The 22,427-nt window shown below is 36.5% G+C and overlaps 3 protein-coding genes across 3 annotated transcripts; 2 read left to right on the top strand and 1 right to left on the bottom strand.

Annotated features, from left to right (window-relative positions):
• The first annotated feature begins 4,589 nt into the window (after positions 1–4,589).
• LOC110737228 lies at positions 4,590–7,962 on the top strand. Its single transcript, XM_021917597.1, has 4 exons — positions 4,590–6,362; positions 6,466–6,609; positions 6,725–7,600; positions 7,690–7,962. The coding sequence occupies exons 1-4, from the start codon at positions 4,590–4,592 to the stop codon at positions 7,960–7,962; spliced, it is 3,066 nt and encodes a 1,021-aa protein (XP_021773289.1).
• A 246-nt stretch (positions 7,963–8,208) lies between these two features.
• LOC110736466 lies at positions 8,209–9,776 on the bottom strand. Its single transcript, XM_021916685.1, has 2 exons — positions 9,026–9,776; positions 8,209–8,762 (listed from the first exon to the last, which is right to left on the bottom strand). Exon 2 carries the CDS (start codon positions 8,757–8,759, stop codon positions 8,280–8,282), a length of 480 nt encoding a protein of 159 aa, XP_021772377.1. The 5' UTR covers positions 8,760–8,762; positions 9,026–9,776; the 3' UTR covers positions 8,209–8,279.
• Positions 9,777–12,134: 2,358 nt separating this feature from the next.
• LOC110736465 (ALBINO3-like protein 2, chloroplastic) lies at positions 12,135–20,620 on the top strand. The gene is made up of 14 exons (XM_021916684.1): positions 12,135–12,720; positions 13,178–13,284; positions 14,129–14,256; positions 14,342–14,413; positions 14,726–14,827; positions 16,381–16,440; positions 16,680–16,745; positions 17,232–17,279; positions 18,335–18,511; positions 19,004–19,059; positions 19,142–19,259; positions 19,470–19,556; positions 19,982–20,094; positions 20,233–20,620. Exons 1-14 carry the CDS (start codon positions 12,356–12,358, stop codon positions 20,396–20,398), a joined length of 1,665 nt encoding a protein of 554 aa, XP_021772376.1. The 5' UTR covers positions 12,135–12,355; the 3' UTR covers positions 20,399–20,620.
• The last annotated feature ends 1,807 nt before the right edge of the window (positions 20,621–22,427 follow it).

The following is a 22,427-nucleotide window of genomic DNA, read 5'->3' as shown; positions in this document are numbered from 1 at the left end:
CCGAGGAGAAGTAAAAGGGCACGAAAGGACAACAGTTTTGGTCCTGATTTAATTACTTCCTTTTTATCTGAATCTTCCTTAATTGATGATGATTTTGTGCATATTTTTGTTTTGGAAGATGATCCAAGAACCTATGATGAGGCAATGAGGTCAGTTGATGCTGTTTTTTGGAAAGAAGCAATTGATAGTGAGTTGCAATCAATTCTAAATAATAACATTTGGGAATTGGTTGAGCTTCCTAGAGGTTGCAAGCCCATTACTTGTAAATGGATTTTTTGGAAAAAATTGAAAGCCGATGGATCCATAGACAAGTATAAGGCAAGGATAGTGGTAAGGGGTTTTACTCAAAAGTTTGGCATTGATTATTTTGATACTTACTCCCCTGTCACTAAGATTGCAACCATTAGGACTCTAATTGCTCTTGCTTGCATTTTTAATCTTGTTGTTCACCAAATGGATGTCAAAACTGTTTTTTTGAATGGTGACTTGGATGAGGAGACTTACATGGTCCAACCTGAAGGGTTCGTTGTTCCGGGCTAAGAAAATAAGGTTTGTAAGTTAGTCAAGTCATTGTATGGGCTTAAGCAAGCTCCAAAGCAATGGCATGGCAAATTCGATAAGACTATGACTGGTAATGGTTTTCATGTTAATGAAGGTGATTCTTGTGTTTATTCTAAGCATGATAGTCTTGGTTGTGTGATTATTTGTCTTTATGTGGATGATATGCTAATTTTTGGAACTGACCTGGATCGAGTAAATGAAACAAAACAGATTTTGAGTTCGAATTTTGAAATGAAAGACATGGGTGAGGCAGATGTAATTTTGGGAGTAACAATCAAAAGGATTTCAAATGGCATCCGTCTTAATCAGTCACACTACGTTGAAAAACTTCTTAAAAAGTTTGACTCTTTTAATGTCGATCCAGTTAAGACTCCATATGACCCGAGCTTCCACCTAAAGTAAAATAATGGTGATCCAGATGATCAGTCTGAATATGCTAGAATTATTGGTAGTGTTATGTTTCTTATGAACTACACTAGACCTGACATTGCTTATTCTGTTAGTAGGTTGAGCAGGTACACTCATAACCCAAGTAGTGATCATTGGGTTGCTCTAAGGAGGTTGCTTAGGTACCTTAAGGGTACTATGGATTGGGGTTTGCATTACTTCAAATTTCCAGGAGTTTTGGAGGGTTTTTGTGATGCCAACTGGGTATCCGATAATGATGAAGTTAACTCCACCAGTGGCTATATCTTCACCCATGGGGGTGGAGCCGTATCCTGGAAATCTTGTAAGTAATCTTGTACTGCTATGTCTACTATGGAATCTGAGTTTATTGCTCTTGAATTGGCAGGTCATGAGGCAGAATGGTTGAGGAACATGCTTGCTGATATTCCGCTGTGGGGGAAGCCAGCTCCTTCAGTTGCACTACATTGTGATTCGCAAGCTGCGATTGCTGTTGCACACAACCATGCCTATAATGGGAAGAAAAGACACATTCGTCTGAGGCATAAGGCTGTTAGAAATTTGTTGTCTGAAGGGGTGATATCACTGAACTATGTTAAGTCCGAAAAGAACATTGCGGATCCGTTGACTAAAGGCCTATGTAGAAAACTAGTTTTGGAAACATCGGAAGAAATGGGGCTAAAGCCCGTTGTATGAATTGTGAAATAGTGAACTCCTACTCACTATGAGTTCAAAGGGGAACATTATATAATAATTCGGAAGCACAATTTTTATTTTTTGTCCAACTCTAGATGTTTTTTTGTGCTTAGCTACAAATGAGAAAGAGGTAGAGCATATGGCTCTTAATGAACCCATATCCATATTTTTGGTGGTGTGTTGTAGCTCACACTTGATGGGATTCACCTACTTAGGTGTGGAAGTGTGGCCGCTTCCTATGAGTATTCCGTGGGTTTATACTTTAGAGCACCTATGAGCATCCAGGATTGGACGTATGGACAGTATAATACGTCACCTTTATTCGCGGAATTTCAGAATATTATACATGTTCAATTGTGTGGCTCAAAGTGACGGGTCCCTAACTCCCTATTGAGTTCAAGACAAAGGTCACTTGGTAAGTGAGGGATCATAGCTTGATGTCCACTATGTGTTAATTCAAGTCGCGAGACATTGACACTTATGCAATTGTTTTGTTTTTGCCCAGAATAGTTTTTCCTTTCTTTCTTTTTCATATCTTCGAACCTGCGGGGGATTGTTGGAAGTTCTTGATATAAAAAGTAAGAATGTTGAGTGAAGGAAAGAAAACAAGAGATAGTCAGAGTCACAAATGAAAAGGGAAAAATCCCACATTGGTGGAGGGAAAGGTTTTCTCCTTATTTTTCTATTGTACTATGTTAGTACTTCTTAGTTGAGTGACTTGGAGGTGGGTGTTGTACCACACACACACATGCGCGCGTGCGCTGAGCCAGGTCGGGCTCGGGCCTTGGGAAATGCGATGCGCGGGCGTGGGTCTTTTTATCTTTTTGGAGGAATTTTATTTGACAGAATATTATTCTAGTCGTTTTTTACTGTTGGGATTCTGTGATTAATCCCGTGATTACAGCTAAACCGTTACACCCTTGATTATTCAATCTGGACAGTTTTTTGGCTAGGTTCATTCTTTGATTACGGAGTGTAACAGCCAGCAGCAGTTACTGCCTTAATTATTTGGCCGTTACTTCCTCCTTCCATGTTGACCGTTGCTCCCCCTTGCAGCCTATATAAGATCAGCTTCTCTTCACCGAAATTACACAGAAAACATTCCTCCCTCTTCTCTCTTAAAAATTACTAAACACTGTTTCTGGGCAAGTATTCTGAATTCCAGTCGGGTTTGTGAGTGCACATAAACTCCGGCGCCGTGCTTATCCTGGAGGGCGACCGCTTCTTGTCTACTGCACCGGGAGGTAGCCCGTAATCGTCTTTTAGGTTCGCCACGACACGGCTACTGTTTTCTGGTTCACGCTTCAAGAGATAAGTTACACTAGCTGCATCCCTAGTTGACATATACGAAAGTATATGCGTTTTAATGGGTTCTGGTAAATTAGATATTCGGTCTGAATTTTGTTCTGTTTGAATCCTCTTCTCCATGATCTAATGCAAAGTATGATAAAATGTAATATGATATAGAGCAGTTATACTTTGATATTAAAATATAATCTTGTTGTATACAGATAATATGAAATGGGAAAATGGAAAATTTGCAAAAACCTAAAGTTTGTTAAAGAATTAGAGTTTACCTGAGAAATTTGAGCAAAGATGAATGTAAGAACCCTAGATAAAAGTGAATTGTGTTGTCTTCATTTTAACTGCTGTGTTGAGGCTTACGAGTTATAGACTGTAGTACGATATTTTCGAATAATGTACAGTACGAAGTACCATACTTTACTGGTTCTAAAAATAAAAAAAAGTACCATACTTTACTAAGTAACGTCAAATAAGGTCCATAAACTAACGTATTTGTAGCATTATAGTCCCTCAACGAATAAACCACAAATACAATCCCTAAACTATTGTATTTGTGCACTTTTAGTAGCTCAACTTCTGTGTGTGCACTTTTGGTCTCTCAACCACCTTGAATGGTGTATCTGATCAAATAGTTTAGGCACTTAGCCTAGTTTGCATTAGTTTAGGGACGATAACTCTTTTTTTTTTTTTTTTTGTCAAAATTTATTTAAAAAAAATAATCTTTTTATCTAACATGGCAAATGTTGTGAGCAATAGTTTAGGGACCTCTACATGACACGTGACCAATTAAAAAAAATTTATCATTTTCCTTTATTTAACAATGGATATTTTGGATTTTAACACCTTACAAAAGGCTGAAAATGTTTTTTAACACCCCCCAAAAAAAAACTTTTATTTTAACACCTCCCAAAAATATAAAAGTTGGAAGTTAACACCAGTTAACGATTTCCGTCACGGAAATTTAACGTGGGTCCCACAAATTGGCTTGAACTTCAATTTTCACCCAGCAAAACACGAAACTTCTTTCTTCATTGAATTCGCAGCAACCTTCTGCATTGAATTCTTTCTGAACCTTCATTGATTTCGCTTTTGAACCAAAGGAGATCTTGGCTGAGAAGTGGAGTGTAGGGTGGTGTCAACGTTGGAGAAGATAAGCTCAGGAGGGTTTCTTCATCATCTTCTTCAACTACAAAAGTGCGAAAGCCGCTTGAAATTCACAGAAAATAAGGTAAAATTGCTCTCCTTTGATAGCAATTTCGTCAATTACTGGTGCTTCATTGCTGTAAACCTTGCAATAATTGGGTAATTAGGGTAAATTTTGGGACCACAGTAGGAAAGCCTTGATAAATCAATTTCTGTAACTGACTATGCGACTTAGGTTAATTGGATTTCGTAATTGAAAGTAGAGATTAATTAAGGTGGTTTATTGTTAATTAAACTAGCAAGTGTGGTTTGTTGATTAATTTATGTTACTGAGCACCTACATTGGCTTGTATATGTTTATTTTCAATTTTTTTATGTGTTTGTTTGTGTGGCTGTGATGGATTTGTTTATTCGTATTGTGCATGTATAGTTACATGGCTTTTAATATGTTTTATATGTTTTTCACTGGTGGGTAGATAATGGGTGACAAGGATAGTTTGGTTGACATCTGCCTTAGAGTGGGAGGTGCTTTTGTCCCTAAAAGAGTAACCAAAAACAGGCAGCTGCTGTGTTGGTGTGGTGGTTGGTGTTACTGGAAGAGGAAGGTTCAAGTATCTAAGTTGGATGTGCATTTGATTAGAACAGCTGCAATTCATGGTTTTGTTAATGGTGATATGGATGTGCCTATGCATTACAGCTGTTGGTATAGGCAGAAGGGGAAAACCTTTAACACTGGGAAAAGGGAACTAGTTAACAGTGAAGAGGTTAAGGGCCTTTTGGAGACAGTAAATGAAGAGGGGTATGTTGAGGTTTTTGTAACAACAGAAGCTCCTAGTCAGCCCATACAAGAGGCCCAACCCAATCCTGCAAAGACAAAAAAAAAGGATAAGAAGGTAGAAAGTTCAAATACATCGACTATTAGGAGGAGCCCTAGGTTTAAGAAGACAGAAACTGAACAAAGGGAGGAGAGTCCACCTAGGAAAGCCTCAGCTAATGCTAAAGTGTTGAGGTTTGATGAAGAAAAGGATGATGGATGTGAAGGATCTGGTTATTCAAGTTCAGATTTGAGTGATGAGGGACAAGATTGGGAACCTGGTGAAGAAGAATTTGATGAAGGGGATGAGGAATGGTATATTGAAGGGTCAAAGGAGATCTTGGCCAAAGTGAACAAGAGCCTTAGGAAAGGTTTGGAGAGTGCAGTAGATGACAGGGTTGGCAAAGATAAGAGAGTAGAGTTGAGAAATGATTTGGATGTTGGAAAACCGAAGGTGAATCCAGAAAGTGATGCTGATTCAGATGATTCAAGGAGTTTGTGTGGATCTGATGAGGAACAGGACTATGCTCCTTGGTTTAATGCTGATGTGGACTTTGACAACCCAATCAAGTTGAAGTTAAATCAGAAATTCAGTAATGCTTCAGTCTTGAGGAGGGCCTTAAGACTTCATGCCATTCAAAACAGGTATGAGTTCTACTACTTGCATAATGACAGTAAAAGGATTACAGTTCAGTGTAGATATAGATGTGGCTGTGAGTTCAATAGCTACACTTGTAGAATGCCTGCTTGTACATGTGTGGGGGGGGTAAAGTGTCAGTTCAAGGTGTTTGCATCAAAACTTGTTAAGCAGCAAACTTGGCAAATCAAAACCTTGAATTTAGACCATTCCTGCTTCAGAGTAAAGAAGAACAAGATGCTTACTGCTGAATACATAGCAGAGAGGTATTTAGAAGAGTTTAGGAGTAACCCTGGTTGGAGAATTAAGGAGATTAGGGCTAGGATTTTGAATGATTTAGGAGTTGATGTGAGTTACTATAAGGCATGGCTAGCTAGGTGTAGGGCAAAACTACTGATATTTGGTTCAGCTAGGGAGCAGTATGCTAGGGTGTGGGATTATGGGAAAGCTGTGATGAAGTACAACCCTGGTTCAGGGTGCAATGTTGTTGTTGATGGTATTGACAGGCCAGAGCCACCATTGTTCATGAGGATGTTCATCTGTTTAAGGCCATTGAGAGATGGATTTGCAAAGGGTTGTAGGCCTTTAATAGGGTTGGATGGTTGTCACCTCAAGGGTGCCTTTCCTGGGCAAATTCTGGTGGCAGTTGCTAAGGATGGGAATAACAACTTGTTTCCTCTATCTTGGGCCACAGTGGAGATTGAAAACCAGGAAACTTGGGGTTGGTTCTTGGAATCCCTTATGTCAATGTTCACACATGATCAAGGAGCTGGGCTGACCATCATGTCTGACAGGCAAAAGGTAATGCTTCTGTTTCCCTCTTAACTATTTAGGTTCAATTTCTAAGTTTTCATGTGTATGTATGTGATTGACTGATGATTATACTTTTGTCTGCATTTGGTAGGGTTTGATTAAAGCAATGGCTGATGTTATTCCCAAAGCTGAGCAAAGGTTTTGTGTGAGGCATATTTGGGCTAACTTCAAGCTCAACTTCACTGGATCAACCTTTAAGGAGCTGTTTTGGAGAGCAGCTAGGGCCACCACCATTGTAAGTTTATTGATTGTTGAAGCTAGCCTATGCTTTTATATGACTGTTGGTGTGTTTTTATATTGGTTAGCTTGTATATGCTTGGTGTGATTTCTGGTATGCTTTTATATGTCAGTTTGAGCATGAAATTGCCATGGAGTCTATCAAATTCCTCGATGAAGAGGCATATGAGTATTTAATCAACATTCCTCCCCACCATTGGTCTAGACATGCATTCACACCAAACTGCAAGTCCAACATGTTGTTGAACAACATGTGTGAGACTTTCAATGCAGTCATTAGGCCTGCCAGAGATAAACCTATCCTCACCCAAATGGAATGGATGAGGAGGTATATTATGAACAGGAATAATGAAAAGTGGGAGGATTCAAAAACAATTACACACAACTTAGTGCCATATGTGAGGCATGTTCTGGGGAGGATAGACTTTGTGGCTAGGTCCTGTGTGGTGCAGCCATCCAGAGGGAATACATTTGAGGTGCAGCTGAAGGATGACCAGGTGTTGGTTGATTTGGACAAGGAGACCTGCACATGTTACCATTGGGAACTCACTGGCATTCCATGTGTTCATGCTTATGCCTGCATATTGGATATGAGGGGTGACATAGAGGCTGTTGTTGACCCATACTATACCATGGACACATACAGGTCTGCTTATGAACCAGCTGTCCAACCAATGCCTGGCCCAAAGCACTGGGAGAGAGTCAGAATGAGGGAACCACTACCCCCTTCTGTTAAGGTGCAACCTGGGAGACCAAAGAGCAAAAAAAGGAAGCTTGAGCCAGGAGAATGTTCTTCTTCAGGTGGTCAGGCAAGTACCAAGAGGAAGAAGCAATGCAGCAACTGTGGGGGATATAGGCATTATGCCAAGACTTGCAAAGTACCTGCTGCACCAGCTACAGAGCTGATAAAGTCAGCAGGCAGACCCCCACTGAACACTCCTTGGATGGTGGAGGAGAGGAAGAAGAAAGAGATTAGGGCTGCTAAAAAGGTAACACAAGCATTACACCAACTCCCCCTTTGTTTTATATATGTATGTGTCTTTTCCATTGACTTTTTATTTTTATATGCATGTCATAGAGTGCAATTGGGGCTGGACCAAACAGCATAGGAAACAAAAAGTTTCCTCAAGAGCAAGAAGGTTGTCTGCCATTCAGCAAGCGCCCACAGCCACAGTCTTCCTCAGCTAAGCATTCCTCAGCTCAGCCATCCTCTAGTCAGCCATCCTCAGCTCAGCCTTCCTCAAGTCAGCCTGCCTCAAGCCAACCAAAAAGAAAGACAAGGTCTTCCTCAAGTCAGCCTACAACAGCCACAGGTGTTGTAACAAGGGCCAGGCTGCAATGTTTCACATGACTGGTTATGTAACTTGCTAGTTTTTTAGTGGCTTCCCTTAACAAATTTGAACAATTAGATATTGAATTGTAATGGTTGCATGGCTTTGATTGCCATTGAAACATGTTGAAGTAAGGTTCTTTTGTCAACCTGTACTTGAACTATCTTAGTGTTTCACATATTTCCCATGTTTTAATGTTTCACATGTTTAAATAGGTTGATTAAAAGACAAGGCATAAATAGGAACTTAGACAAGGCATAAATAGGTTGATTAAAAGACATATTTATAACACTTCAAGTCATTACAAGAAATTATAACTACTTAATACAGCTTACTATTACACACCCCTAGCCATTAGGAAAATTACACCCATTGACAAACCTATACAAATGGCCATGCCCACCCAACCAAAACAGCTGATTGAAGACACCTTCCCTTCATTGCACTCCCTGTTCATTCTCTTCCTGTCAGCGTTCAAGGCCTTGCATCTCATCTTCAAATTATCAACTTCATTAAGTATGCACCTCCTTTGGCCACTGATTTCATCAACTTCCCTTTTCAATTCATTAACTTCACCCTTTAGCAGCTTCTTATCCAACAACAGGTTGTTGATAACCCCTGTTTGCCAATCTGTTCCATCAGGTTGATCAACCCATTCGAAAGCTTTGCAACCCCTTGTTTCTGTTATTGGGTCATAAAACTTACATGATATGAACTTCCTGCCTGGATTCTCCCTTGTCCAGCTAGTGAGCTTGGCCATTGGCACACCACACTTACATTTTCTGGCCTCAGGAGGGGAAGAGCTAACAAACGACATAATCTGCATCAATTTTAGATCGACAGTCACATTTACAGATTTGTACACTGACGAATTAACATTGACAGCAACAAAATTCATTTTTAATTTCATAATACGAAAAGCCCCAAATTCAATTTCTGACGAACCCTAATTTCGCAATTGGGCATTTAGATGCGTACATAACATAATCCAACCATTAATCTGAGTACGAAACAATTGCAAATAATAATTGAAGAGAATTTAAACCATAATTACCAAACAACCGAACAATTGACCGCACTCACCTGTTTCAGCAGCTTCAATCTGTTCCTCTTCTCAAAAATCGTGGAAGAATCGTGAAAGAATTGTTTCAAGTATCGTGCAACAATGCAATGCGCTGCTGCTATTCAATAAGAACAACGATTTCGTTCATTGGGGGAGAATCGTGCAAGAATGGTTCTTATATATCGTGCAAGAATCGTGGAAGAATGGTTCTTATATACAGATCTTTTAAAAATATATCCGTTGGGGTGGGCCCCACTAACAGTTCTGTTAACGGAAGATGGATTTTGGTGTTAACTTCCAACTTTTATATTTTTGGGAGGTGTTAAAATAAAAGTTTTTTTTTGGGGGGTGTTAAAAAACATTTTCAGCCTTTTGTAAGGTGTTAAAATCCAAAATATCCTTTAACAATATTACTTTTTCATCAGCATTAATTAAAAAGACTAAAGTAAATTTTCTAGAAAAAAAAAAAAAAAAAAAAAAACCTGTAGTAATTAAAAAGCAATATTTTAATTTTTTCTTCAAAGAAAAATAATATTACATAGTACATGTTCCCTAGTTCCCCTATCTTCCTCTCTCTCTCTCCACCTCTTCCCTAACCCCCCCCCCCCTTCAATTTTCTCTCTTTTCCTTTCTCCCTTGGCTTCCAACTCACCCCTCTCCTCCGACAATGGTTCCCACCCTAAAAAAAACCTAGGCCAAGCTTAACCACCAACAAAACAACGAACAAACCTTATTTTCCGCCTCTGAAATCGCCGTCGAATTCGCCACCATTACCACACAATCGTTTGCGTAGAGAATGGCGAAGAAGGTGATAATGGCAAGGCCGAGGATAATTAGGAAGATGTTCTTCCTTGATTTTCTTACCATTGTACATTGTTTTTTTGAAGAATTTTTCTGGGTGAAATAAATAATTGAAGAACCCTAAAACCCCAAAACCAAAAACCTTACATTGGTTGTAATGGCGGTTGTTGTAATGGAAGAAGAGGCTTCAACGGCGGAGAAGGCGGCAACAGACGTGGTAATGGAGAAAGAGGGTGAGTGGCGGAAAGAAGAGGTGTTTTTCCTTATATTATTGTTTTTCTAATTAAAAAATTATGGAAGAATAAGCGATTTTTATGGGTTTAATTCATGATTTCTTGGTATTTTAGAATTTTTGGGTTTTCTTATTGAATTAGAATATTTTTTTTTTGAAGAATCTTATAGAATTAGATTTACAGGGAATAAGAATAAGGAACGAGTTATATTTATTTTTTCTAAACACCAAGAGTGGTGGTTGAGGGACCAAAAGTGCACAAATGAAAGTTGTGGGACTAAAAGTACACAAATACAAAAGTTCAGAGATAATAATTATGCTTTACTCGTCCCTCAACTATTGAGTGAGGCAATTTGATCCCTCCACCACCAAGGAGTACTATTTTCGGCCAAATAGTTTAGGGACCTTGCATTGCCTAGTCATCAATAGTTTAGGGACATGCAATGCATACTTGGCAATAGTTTAGGGACTTTGTCAGCTTAGTCAACAATAGTTTAGGGACTTCCTTAAAAAATGCTTATGATTACATGAAAAAAATGCTGACAAACTAAATCAGTTAATATTTTAGGGATTTGCATTTAATGTATCAACCTATCTGTACAACAAAGTATCCAAAAATTCATTCTGTAAAAAAAAAAAATAGTTTATTGCTGTATGTTCTTCAGAATGTTGTTGATCATCAAAAAAAAATCATATGCTCCAAAAATTTGTTGCGAGTGGATTAGAAACTCAAATACCAGGTATCTACGGTATAATTATATCAATTAGGTGTAATATAATTATATAAATAGTATGAATTATCACTCTTTTCTTTTTTTTTTTTGGTTTCAGAAACAGGATGTCTTCTGTTCAAAACAACGTAATTATGTAATTATATTTGCATTTACAATTGATGGTGTCAACTAATTATGCAATGGTTTAACAATTTACTGATAAAAAGTCAGATTACCTTATCTATTCTTGTTTCTCATCTCTAACTGCTTTGCCCTAGCTAGATCTTGCAATTATGTAAATTATATTGTTTGTTTCAATAGAGTTTTTTTTTTTTTTTTTTTTTTGTAATTTGTTTTACAAGTCCCTAAACTATTATAATAAAATAATAATAAATTTTTTGCCACATAATTTTAACAGGTCCCTAAACTATTGATGACTAGGCAAGGTCCCTAAATTATTTGGCCGGAAATAGTACTCCTTGGTGGTTGAGGGACCAAATTACCTCACTCAATAGTGGAGGGACTAAAACGCTACAATATGTTAATTTAGAGACCGTGCTAGTTTACTCCCTCCATTTTTTAAAGTGTCTCATAGTGACATGACACACATGCCGATTTAAAACTTTAACTATTAATATCTTTGATTATCATTAACTATAAATTATAACAATTTAATATTAATTATATACTCATTGAGATGTTTCTAATAAGTACCCACAAGACAATATTTTTTCTTACGTATAATTCACAAAAATTGGTCAAAGTATGTTAGTGAATAATGCCAAAATCCCTAATAGGGAATTAAAAAAAAACCGGAGGGAGGAGAAAGTAAAGTGAATCAAGTGACATATGAGTAAATAAGTGGACAATTTTGGTTATAATATACACGTGAATAGCAATCTAGTACCGTTATTAAAAGTTCGAGGGAACGATAAATGAATTATCACTCTAAAGGTCTCTTAATGAAACTCTAAAGGTCTCTTAATGAAATTTAATCTCATAACCTTTAAGTCACAAGTCTATGTAATAAATAAAATCTAATATACTCGTGCGAGCACAAAATACATTCACACTAGGCCTTGTTTGGTTCACCTTATTTTTACTGATCTGATCTGGTCTGGTCTGAGCTAATCTGATCTGATCTGGTCTGGTCTGATCTGATCTGATTGTCTGATTTGACCAAACTTTGACCTTAAGTGTACGATAATCTATAAGGAAAAAATATATCAAGTGGGATCTTGTTAGATTCGTTAATGTGTAGTTTATTAATATGTAATTTTCACAATTTTTTTCATTACGAAATTAAGAATATTTAGCGATAAAAAACCGCACTAAAACAATGTTCTGATCTGAACTTATTTTTTTTGATCTGATCTGATCTGAACTTATTTTTTCTAAAATAAGTTGAACTAAACAAGGCCATAATGTATTGTAATTCACTTAACTTTAGGTATACTCGGGTGATCAAAGCTTAGCGGGCATAACTAAACCACGCTAAAAAAAAAAAAAAAAATCTACATCAACCTAGTTTTACCAGAAATGGTAAGATGACACAACCCCTTTATTCTCCACAGTCAAAATTTGACTAATTTCCACCACCATTAATGGCGACCTCGAGGCTCATCTCCGGCCACCTCCGCCGCACTCATTTCTCTCTCCTCCGCCCATTCCTACTTTCTCTCTCCTCTTCCCCAAACCCTTCACCGCCATTACCGACCACCTTCGATCACATTTCTTCCTTATTTTCCCCATCCACGACGTCGTTCCGCTACTTCTCCTCTCGACCTTCTGACTTGGACTTCACTCACCAGCTCAACTCGGTCACTGAATCGGAGCTTCGTAGATTAGGGTTTATCGACGGTTCTCATATTTCTGATGTTGTTAATCGCCTTCTAGATGATTCTGCTCTTCCGATTCGTTATTTTGTCTCTGTGCTTGATGGTTTCCATGACCTTACTGGTCTTCCTTGGTAATTCGATTAAGTTTATAAGATTTTTTTGTTTTAATGTTCTGATATTAATTTTGTTGATCAACATTGGTTAATGTTATTCAATTTGTAGGATTATGATTGTTATTATGCTTATTGATTTCAATTTGATGGAACTTTATAGGATTGGCTTATTTCTGTGATAAAATTATGCATATGATTCATATAAATTGATCTTCCTTGGTAGTGTTATCACTTGTATATTTCAGTTTTTGTTAGTGGATGAAATTTTCTTGTTGGGATGATTATAAGGTGATGTTCTCTAATGCGTTGAAAACTTGAAATTCCAACGGAGTTTATGTTAATTTTCAGACGAATCATAATAATGGTAATTGTGTTTGTTGAAGCTCGTATTGATGCCTAATGAAAATTTGGGTTTATGTTTCATATATATGCTACTGAATTTCGACTATCTATCATATTGGGTTTTTTTGGGTAGGTGGATAGTAATTGCATCATCAACTGTGGCTATGAGGATTACATTATTTCCATGGATAGTGTTGCAGCTTCACAAGATGAAGCAGATTGGCGAGATGCTCCCGAAATGTATGTTATTATTACCTGTCATCAACTTGTTGTATATCTGCACTTCTGCAGTTTAGCTCTCTCTGTTGTCAAAGGCAACTTGATTATAGGTTAAAACAGATTATTTTAGTTTTCTGATCACTCTTTTTAACTTGGAACAATTGTAGAGTTTACATTTTAAATGGCTTCTTTAGTAAAATAAGTTCCAAGGATATATTGAGACGAGGATCACGTGAGGCAGTGGGAACTCTTTATTCTTATGTATATTGTTTTGATAGACAAGGTGGACTATCAACTTCAAACTCCCTGGAATAGTTACTGAGTCCATTTAACTTTGGATAGGTGGGGTACTTGACCAATGTGTGCCTTCTGTTTGGTTCATGTGGCTTTGTTTTCACCATTGGCATTGGCCTAACTAATAGCTTGTAGATTGGCTTGCTATTTAAGAACAATTACATGTCAACTGAGGCTTTTTAGGTGAACTATAAAAATTGGGGATTTTATTTGCTAGTTGTATATTTAGTACTTAATAATTGTTGAACAAGCTCGCTTAGAATACTGAGCCTTTTATATTAGAGCTGACTGCTGAATGATTTTTCCACAATTGAGAATATTAGTGTTGACCATAGTGCCCTTTTGGGAATTTTCTCTTAATCATTTATGTGGAAATTCATAACTAGCTTGGTTTAGGCACAAATCACACAATCATTACATACCTTCTGATCGGACAAAATATGTCTTTTGGAGTAGCTTTACTTTGAGAAAATTTGGTGCCTTTTTGTCTGTACTTTAAATCTTTTTCTTTGATCACCATGCCAAACACTTCATACTGGTTTTTTCATTGTTGCCATGTGAATTTTTGAAGTGCCTCGTCCAATCCCGCTACCTTTCTCGGGAAGAAGTTATGTGGATCAGTTCTCTCATTTTCGGAGGGAAAGACAAGCGCTAGGGTGTCCTACGTATTTGTGGTTTCTGGCATCGTTTACAGTCCAGGTCAGCTGAAAGTGGTTGTGCTATAGTTTTTTTTTAGGAAAGTGAATGTTTTTGACATTTTTGCCTGCTTTGCGTTGGTTTGCAGCTCCCATGCTTCATCTTATGGATGGCTAGTATCCGGAGAATGTCACTGGATCAGTATCCAGGATTTGATACTGTAAGTCACTGGCAACTTTGAGTTTTGTGACACATGTTTACGTGATGCTTTGCCCTCTTAATACTCATTTGCTTGTGTTCCAAAGTCTCATCGGTTTTTCATGCTTGAGGGGGGATGTGGTATTAAATGCCCAAGTGTAGAGGTGGCATATAGCTCAAAGTTTAACTCTTGTATAGATGGTTCCACACTTCCACTCCATCAAGCTTCTTTTTGTTCTTACTGCAGTTTACATTTAGTATTTATCCTATAAGTTGTGATATTTTTTTTTTTTTAATTTGCTGCTCAATAAGGTTAAAATGTAATTTTCTGCAGGAAGGAATCTTATGGTTTCAGAATTTGACTGAAGTACCAAATGGTCCTTTTGGGCCCATCTTACCTCTACTTATAGCTGGTTTGCATTTTTGTAATATCCAGGTAACGGATATTTCCCTCCCTTCATTCTCAGTTTTTCACTAGTTGAAAAAGGTAACTGTGACTTTTAATGATCATATCAATGTTTTTAACATCCTTATTAGAATTTACATCTGAAAATCTGTATGGTTGTGTCCCCATTACCAACTTATTAGAGAATTGGCTTTTTGTAATTTATCCAAGCGCAATTATTATTTTTGTATTTGCGTCCTGATTGGTAATTCTGGAGTAAAACTTTAGGGTGTTTAATGTTTGGTCCAGCCATCTCTAGGTGGATTATGGGTGACATAATACAGTAGCCTCAATTGTTTTTCTTGTCATGTGCTGAGCTGAGCGAATTTTATCCGGGAAGGATCTAATATATGAATCTTAATTCGGTGCAATTTGCTGCCCTGCCCCTTGCAATTTGAGCCCGGGCTCTAAAGGTGGTCAGTGGCTACTCAGTGCCTTATTGGTCTCTTGCATTTGACTAAGCAGAAGATGGTTATTTACCCCCCTCCCAACAATACTCTCTGTTCCTTGTTTGATAACTTCAGGCTTGTTTGCTCTATCTCACTGCTGTTTTGGGAAATTTGGGTATTAGACTTTTTGAGATGCTTGCTTTTGTGCTCTGGTTTATTTGATGTATATTGTTACCACGGGAAGACTTCTTTTCTGAAAGTATAGAATTAAATTTTTTGATGTATATTGTCGTATGTATCTAATTATTGGCTGACATTCCAGAAATCTTATGTTTTCTTGCTTTCTTCTGTGGGATGGGATCCATGGAAAAGAAAGTCTGAGAAATGAAACTTAAATATTTGTTTAGATAGGCACAAGTTTTTGAATTCTTGGTATGCTGATTGTACTGTGATGGTTTCAGTTTGTTTTGGATTCTATGTCAAGTTTTGGACGTGCGTAGTCAATTTATTCAAAGGTCTGTATTAATTTCTAAAACTCCTATCTTAGATTCATGTCCATTTAAATTTGAAGGTGTTAGGTTTAATAAAACTGTTGGGAAGATATCTGGTCCTAATAGCACTATGCATCTGCTGGTCAGTGATAGTCATTGCTGTTACCTATTGATTAGATGAGTGCTGTGAGTGTGGACCAACTATATCTCTGTTTGAGCTAAATTCAGAAAAAGGTTGTAATTGTGTCTTATGTACTCCGTAATTTCTTTCCTGCTTATGTATGGCTTCAGACATATACATTGTAGAGCTGAAGGTGCATCTTTTGAAGTAAAATTAAGAACATTGTTGTTGCATTCATCTTTCAAAATCTGCAGCAGTGATCATCTCTCTGAAATTATGGGATATTGATTATATTGTGAACTTTCTGACTACATTGCCTAAAATCTACAATACTGTCACTCAGGAATCTGAAATATGTAAGGTGGTTTCAGCTATTAGCCTATTACCACCTATCTATTTACATTTTGGTTATTGGATATATCCTGTCTCTATTTTATTTTTATATTATTTTTTCCACTCTAGCTACTGAAATTAGTTAAATCAATTTTATGGACTGAAATCAGTGATGCATTATGACTTCTGAGCCCTTTTTTTATTTGTCAGATAAATTTTAGGTCTTCTTTTGCTTCAGAAGAAAAAGGATTGCTTCAGTCGTTAGCCAAAGTGAGTGAACATATTTTTATCGATTTTGATGTGTTTTACTGTCTTCTATAGAACTGTATAATATTGTAGAATGCTTTCTTGGAGAGGTTGGGGTTTCTTTTATACTGTATATATTGTTTTTATATATGCAAAAACCTGCCTGGATATGGAACTTGTTAGCTTTACATATATACATTTATGGGTCTCATAAGTATTTTACATCCCTTCGTTTTTTTCCCCTTTTCTTTCTCTGGCTGCAGTTGTACAAGAGGTATTTGGAAGTTCTAACATTACCGATGCTATTTGTTGGATTTCATATGCCCCAGGTTAGTTTTCTTATGCAATATTGTGCTGATCTCTGTTTTGACTCTCTCTTTCCTCCCTGATCCCATTTTATAAAATATGGTCTTTATATTGAGTGCTTCGTATGAGTATATGACAAAAGGCCAAGAAACATAACTAGAAAAAGTTAATAATTTGTTTATATTGTCAGTTTTAAAAAAAATGAGAAGTGTGCCATTTGAGCTGGCTAAAATTATTTTCGATTGGCTGAATGGAATTTTGGAACCTTCTGCCCATTTTGAATAACTTTTTTGTATTCTGAGCAGAAGTGATTTTATTGCATGAGAATTGTGATGGAGTATTATACTATTAATATCTGTTGTTGAGAACGGAATATGTGATGCTTTTTAGTTGTTAACGGTGATGCCTTAGTATTCTATCTCTATTTTCTCATCATAGGATATCAAACTTCTGTAATGTTTACATCTTTTTTAATATTTCTGTTCATACTATGTCAATTGTTTTGTCAGGGAAGTCTTGTCTATTGGGTGACCAACAGTTCTCTAAGCCTTATTCAGGTCAGTATGGCCTTTGTTTTCTTATAGAGAAGAAAAATGTGAGAACTTGTAGCTTTGGTTTGTGTATTTTATTTAATCGCCTGTGCACCTACTTCCTAGTCTCTACCTTAAATAGAGGGGAAAAAAATAATTCTAGAAAGTAAAGGAAAGAACCCAATAGGGATATTAAGATCTTTAATGTTACACTTTTGGCAGATTTTGGATTCTTAAGTCGCGCTTATATCTCATGTTATCTTGTAATCCTTCTTGCTGGCCTCACTCTTGAGCTTGTAGGCTGTGTAACACCAAGTTGGGATATGGGCTATATTGTATATATTAGCTGATTTGCTTTTAAATTATGTCATACAAGAATTGATCCTAATTGTCTTGCCTTCCATCAGTTCCTTAAATGCATAAGGTTGGCTTGAGTGCTATTAAGAGAATGCCAGAAGGCTATTTCATTGTGTCCATTGTGGAGCATGTGCCTTCTTGAATTAATTCCATCCCCAGGTGTCATAATAGGAACTGCTTACTGGGTTCTTGATATTTCTGGTCTTGGAGTTATTTGTTATCTTCTGTTTAAAACCATATGCTTCAGAGTGTAAGATCATTTGTCTGCAATTGGTTTCTGTCTTGTCCTAAGTTTCCTATTTACAGCTATTTAAATATGGTTTTTTTCCTAAATTCTTGAGCCTCCCCTCTTGATAAGCCAGCCTTATTGTAATTATAGTCTGAACTGGACAAATTAAACACCATCACCACCAACCTCCTCTTCCCCAGCACACATCCATCTCCAAGTACCCGTACAATGAGAACGAAGCTTATAGACCTATAGTACCATGATTTATTTATAGCTTCTGTATTCTCTGGCCTTTTTTTTTTTTTTTTTTTTTTTTTTTGTTGTTGTTGTGGTTGGTATCAGCGGCAAGAGGCAGAGACTGATCACTTAGCTTCACTTTTTCCATGAAATGAGGTGCCCCCCTTCTGTATGAACTGCCTTGCGAACTTATGTTATTGTGTAGGTTACAAACAATTCTCTGATACATAGCTCATTTATTGTGCACTAAATGATACAGAACCTTTGTCTGCAAAACCCTACTATTCGCCAAAGGTTGGGTGCACCCTTACCCAGCAAGGGTGAAAATGTGGATGTTGATCATGAAAAGAATGTAAGCGGATCTGCACTTCTGGATGCTTTAAAAGAACATGGACATGTCTCTGCTTTCAACTTATCCTCTGAACAACTGGTTAATGTGAGTGCATTTCATCATAAACCCTTTAGAGGGTCCCTATATATATGAAAAGGCAAAAACTTTTTGCGCTTTTTGGGTAACGTTAAACCTGATACAATTTTAAAGTAAATAGGCAACGAGATAAGGTTTATAAGGGTAATATAATTATATAATTACTTTCAAAGTTTCATTCACTAAGATTTGATTTTCAGTCATTAAAAAAGTATTACTTTACCAATTAAGTGTAGATAACTTTTATTTGTACTGAGCCACTTTTATACATATTGAGGTAACTTTTATACATATTGGGGTAAATTTGATCATTTTAGGGCAACTTTACAACGGATGTATAATAATTATTGTACACCCGATTTTTTAAAGAAAAATTGTGTTGAAAAAGTTACATGATAATCAGATTAGTCACTTCTTGAAGATAATGATTAACTGTACCTTGAACTTGTAGAAAATCGTGTGAAATAATTTCTTTTTATTTTAATATTGCAATTTCAACAGCTTTCAGTTTCCTACTTGTGTGCGGGAAGAGTCAATAGAGCACTTCCGTTGCTGAGGTAATATTATTATTATCAGTAATTATCTTTGATTGGCCATTGCATCTCTCTGATTGCTTAACTGAACTACCTCTTACGATAGACTGGCACTTGACAAGGATCCTGAGTGTTATTCAGCTTTGACTGTAATGGGACAGACTATGCTACAGCTGAAAGACTATGAAAATGCTGCTGAGTATTTAGAATCTGCTATTTCAAAGGTCTGATTTTGCATGTCTTTGGATGAATGTTTACAACATGGGTGTGATCCAATTTATGTTTATTAATCCAATTCTTGAAGAGGATGGCTTGTGTAAATTTTAATGTTCTTTTTTAAGTTGCAATCCTGGAAACATAACAGCTACCCATTGCTGTGGTTAATGTTGTAGGGCAAAGACATTTTCTTTTCCTTACTTTTCTTCTTGTCATAGATCTCTCTTGCGAAACCAACTGATGCTGAGTCGATCGATTTTCTCATTCAAGCATCTATGTCAGCCGCCGCTGCTTATTATCGGCAGGTACACCTCCATATTGTGTATCAGTTTAATGGTGCTTAATAGCTGCATCACATACAAGAATGAATTCTGCATATTATGCATAAGTCAATAACTTGATGTTCAGTTTACTAGTGACAATGAAATGAGGCACAATCACACAAGCCATGTGGAAAGTTCATATATCTGATTTTAATTTAATCAACCTATCGAAGAGCAAAGAGCTGTTTGATGACATTAGGTAGTGAATGAAATTGGCATCTCACTATCTCAGAGAGACCTTTCTAACTAGATTTGGGTTAAATTTGCAATTTTCCAGTGGCACTGAATCTGTTTATAAATGTCCTTGTAGCAAGATGCTAACCTATGTTTCCTGACATTTTTTTCAAGTGTATGTACTAATCTTTTGGTGGTATGCTAACCTGCTGTTATTATGCTATTCTGATCAGGGGAAAGTAGCTGAGTCTTTTGCCCACTTTGAAAGAATGAAGGACATTGAAGTGCCAGAAGAGGCTGTTGTTGTAAAGGAGCGTTATTATGAGGGAATAATGTGTTTTGCCAGGTACGGAGTAGAATTTTGATTACAGTAGTCTCACGAATGTAGAAGAAAAGTACAAAGAACAGTTGCATATACTTGTTTATACTCCGTATTATCTGTTTTTTTATTCCAGTTTCTAATGTTTATCTTTTCCGATTTCAGTTTCTTACTCAATGAAGGTCATAAAGAGGAATCTGCAAAATATTTGCGCATGGCCTGTGCCTATGATTCTAAATATAGTTTTTATTTGGAGAAGTTGGAAAAAGATATCAATAAAGGTGATAATTTTGTTGCTGACCTTTCCGACAGCCGGAGAGCTGACTATTGAACCTACGAGAAGGATACAAAATTTTGTTGTACATTTTTTTCCTTAATTCTTTGAATTTTACCATGGGAGCAATATCGCAGTTTTGAACTTGTATATACATGTAAGTTATTTTTAAGAAATGTGATAGGTAGGCACAGAATGACAATAAAGTCTGAGATAAATAACAGCAACATGTAATTCTTTTATATCAATTATACATAATGCATTTTGTGATTTATCTTACATTTCATCATCGAACCAAAGGTATTTAATTACTGCTAAATCTATCTCTAATTTTTGAGATAACTACAGGCTTCTGTTCAAAGTTGAAGGAGATCGATGCTTCTTGAATCGATGAACATTGATAGAGTCTACTTCGTACATAGTATACTTCGTATGATTTAAAGTTAGTGTTGTGTGTAAAGAAACAAGATGCATAGTCCGATATAAGATGAGACGAGCTAGTTGAGATGAATAACAATAAGATAAAGGCAATAGTTTGTTCATATGCTGCTAGTATGGTTGAGTCTTTCCCTAAACCTTAACTAATTGATTCTAATGTTGCAGTTAATGTGTGTTACTCACCAGTACTTCAACTACTTTTAACTACTTATGTACCAACCGATTGTGCTTTCGCATGAGTTTTCAATTGACTATGTAATTATGTATGCCTTTAATTAATTTGTCTTTATTCCCGAAAAGATGATAGTAAAATGTGTACGAGTGTATCTAGAGTTATCATGTGAAAATAGTGGCAAAAATGTATAGCCTAGTCTTATTTGCTAATTGATCTTTTTTAATTATGGTCACATCATTGGTGTGATGTTATCTAATACAAGTAATAATCAACCCATAAACTTTTTATTTTTATTTGTTAGATTTGGAATAGTTTTGTTTCTACCATTAAGTACAAAGTCCTTCATGTTTGGGTCCAATTTAGTCCAATTGGGCCTAGGCATTAAATGATCCAATTAAAAGCCCAAGATCAAGGTTCATCTCTCCAATTGTGCTAAAGTCAAAGATCAGTCCTCAAGGCAAGCCAATTGGGCTAAGGCCCAACTTCTCCATGTATGCAGAGGTATAAAAGCCATTAATATTACATTTGTACATTCATTCAAGCAAAGCCTCAAGCAATTAATTCTCTTGCATAGTGTTCTCTTTCTACACACTGTACTGACTTTAGCATCGGAGGGGCCTTCCTCGGCAACACCCCCGAGGCTAGTTTACGTGTGTTTACTGTGCACGAAACCTTCGACCCAACATTACTTGGATCGAATCTAGTCTTCTCCACTTCATCGGACCTTCGACAAGGTCCCATTGTTTTCACCCGAAACACTTCATATCAAATTTTCAATGGTTGAATCTACCCTTCATAATAGTATAATACTATTGCGTAAAAAAAGTTTGCTTTGATAAAATAAAAGATGGGTTATTCTTGAAAATAGTCTGCTAGTTGGTGTATAAAAGAAAATTTAAAGAAAATTACCTTAATCGATTTTGATATACGCAACTTTAAGAGTTACTTTGTATGTATGTATGAAGAAGAAACAAATATGGGCAATTTAACACTGAGTAATGGCCATTATATATACTATATTTTGATTTTGAAACTGTTATGATTTTTTTTAATCCAATAATTTCAGGCTACTACGTTTTTTTAACCACTTAAATTATGCAATGTAGCAATATTTCTCATTTTTCCCACTTGTGGTATGACATTTGGAAACTATTGTGATTTTTCTCGAAACTGTTGTGATCTTTCTGAATCTAGTTTTTCAGACTGCCACGTTTATATAACCACTAAATTTATGCCACATTGCAATCTTTCTCATTTCTTTCACTTGTGGTATAACGTCAAGGTTTCAATTAGCTGATTTATGTCACTTGATTACTGTGCATGTTAATACAATCAATAGATTCATACCACACTGTTTTTGCCAATAGTATTTCTATTCTCCTCACATGGTTTATGACCTGAGATTACAATCAACTGATCAATGTCACAATATTTGTGTCTAAAAGTTAATTCAACCAATGGATTCATGCCGCG

This window comes from Chenopodium quinoa, unplaced genomic scaffold, assembly GCF_001683475.1.
Source record: "Chenopodium quinoa cultivar QQ74 unplaced genomic scaffold, ASM168347v1, whole genome shotgun sequence".
Classification (NCBI taxonomy): domain Eukaryota; kingdom Viridiplantae; phylum Streptophyta; class Magnoliopsida; order Caryophyllales; family Amaranthaceae; genus Chenopodium; species Chenopodium quinoa.
Note: the sequence above shows the minus strand (reverse complement) of the source record. Positions and strands in the feature narration are given on the sequence as shown.

Excerpts from the sequence above, each read along its gene's own strand:
- LOC110737228 (XM_021917597.1), top strand. The coding sequence starts at position 4,590 with ATGGGTGACAAGGATAGTTTGGTTGACATCTGCCTTAGAGTGGGAGGT. Across the intron at positions 6,363-6,465 it reads TCATGTCTGACAGGCAAAAG|GGTTTGATTAAAGCAATGGC; the intron begins GTAATGCTTCTG and ends TGCATTTGGTAG. Across the intron at positions 7,601-7,689 it reads AGATTAGGGCTGCTAAAAAG|AGTGCAATTGGGGCTGGACC; the intron begins GTAACACAAGCA and ends TGCATGTCATAG.
- LOC110736465 (XM_021916684.1), top strand. The coding sequence starts at position 12,356 with ATGGCGACCTCGAGGCTCATCTCCGGCCACCTCCGCCGCACTCATTTC. Across the intron at positions 16,441-16,679 it reads TGCTTCAGTCGTTAGCCAAA|TTGTACAAGAGGTATTTGGA; the intron begins GTGAGTGAACAT and ends CTCTGGCTGCAG. Across the intron at positions 17,280-18,334 it reads GTTCTCTAAGCCTTATTCAG|AACCTTTGTCTGCAAAACCC; the intron begins GTCAGTATGGCC and ends TAAATGATACAG.
- LOC110736466 (XM_021916685.1), bottom strand. The coding sequence starts at position 8,759 with ATGTCGTTTGTTAGCTCTTCCCCTCCTGAGGCCAGAAAATGTAAGTGT.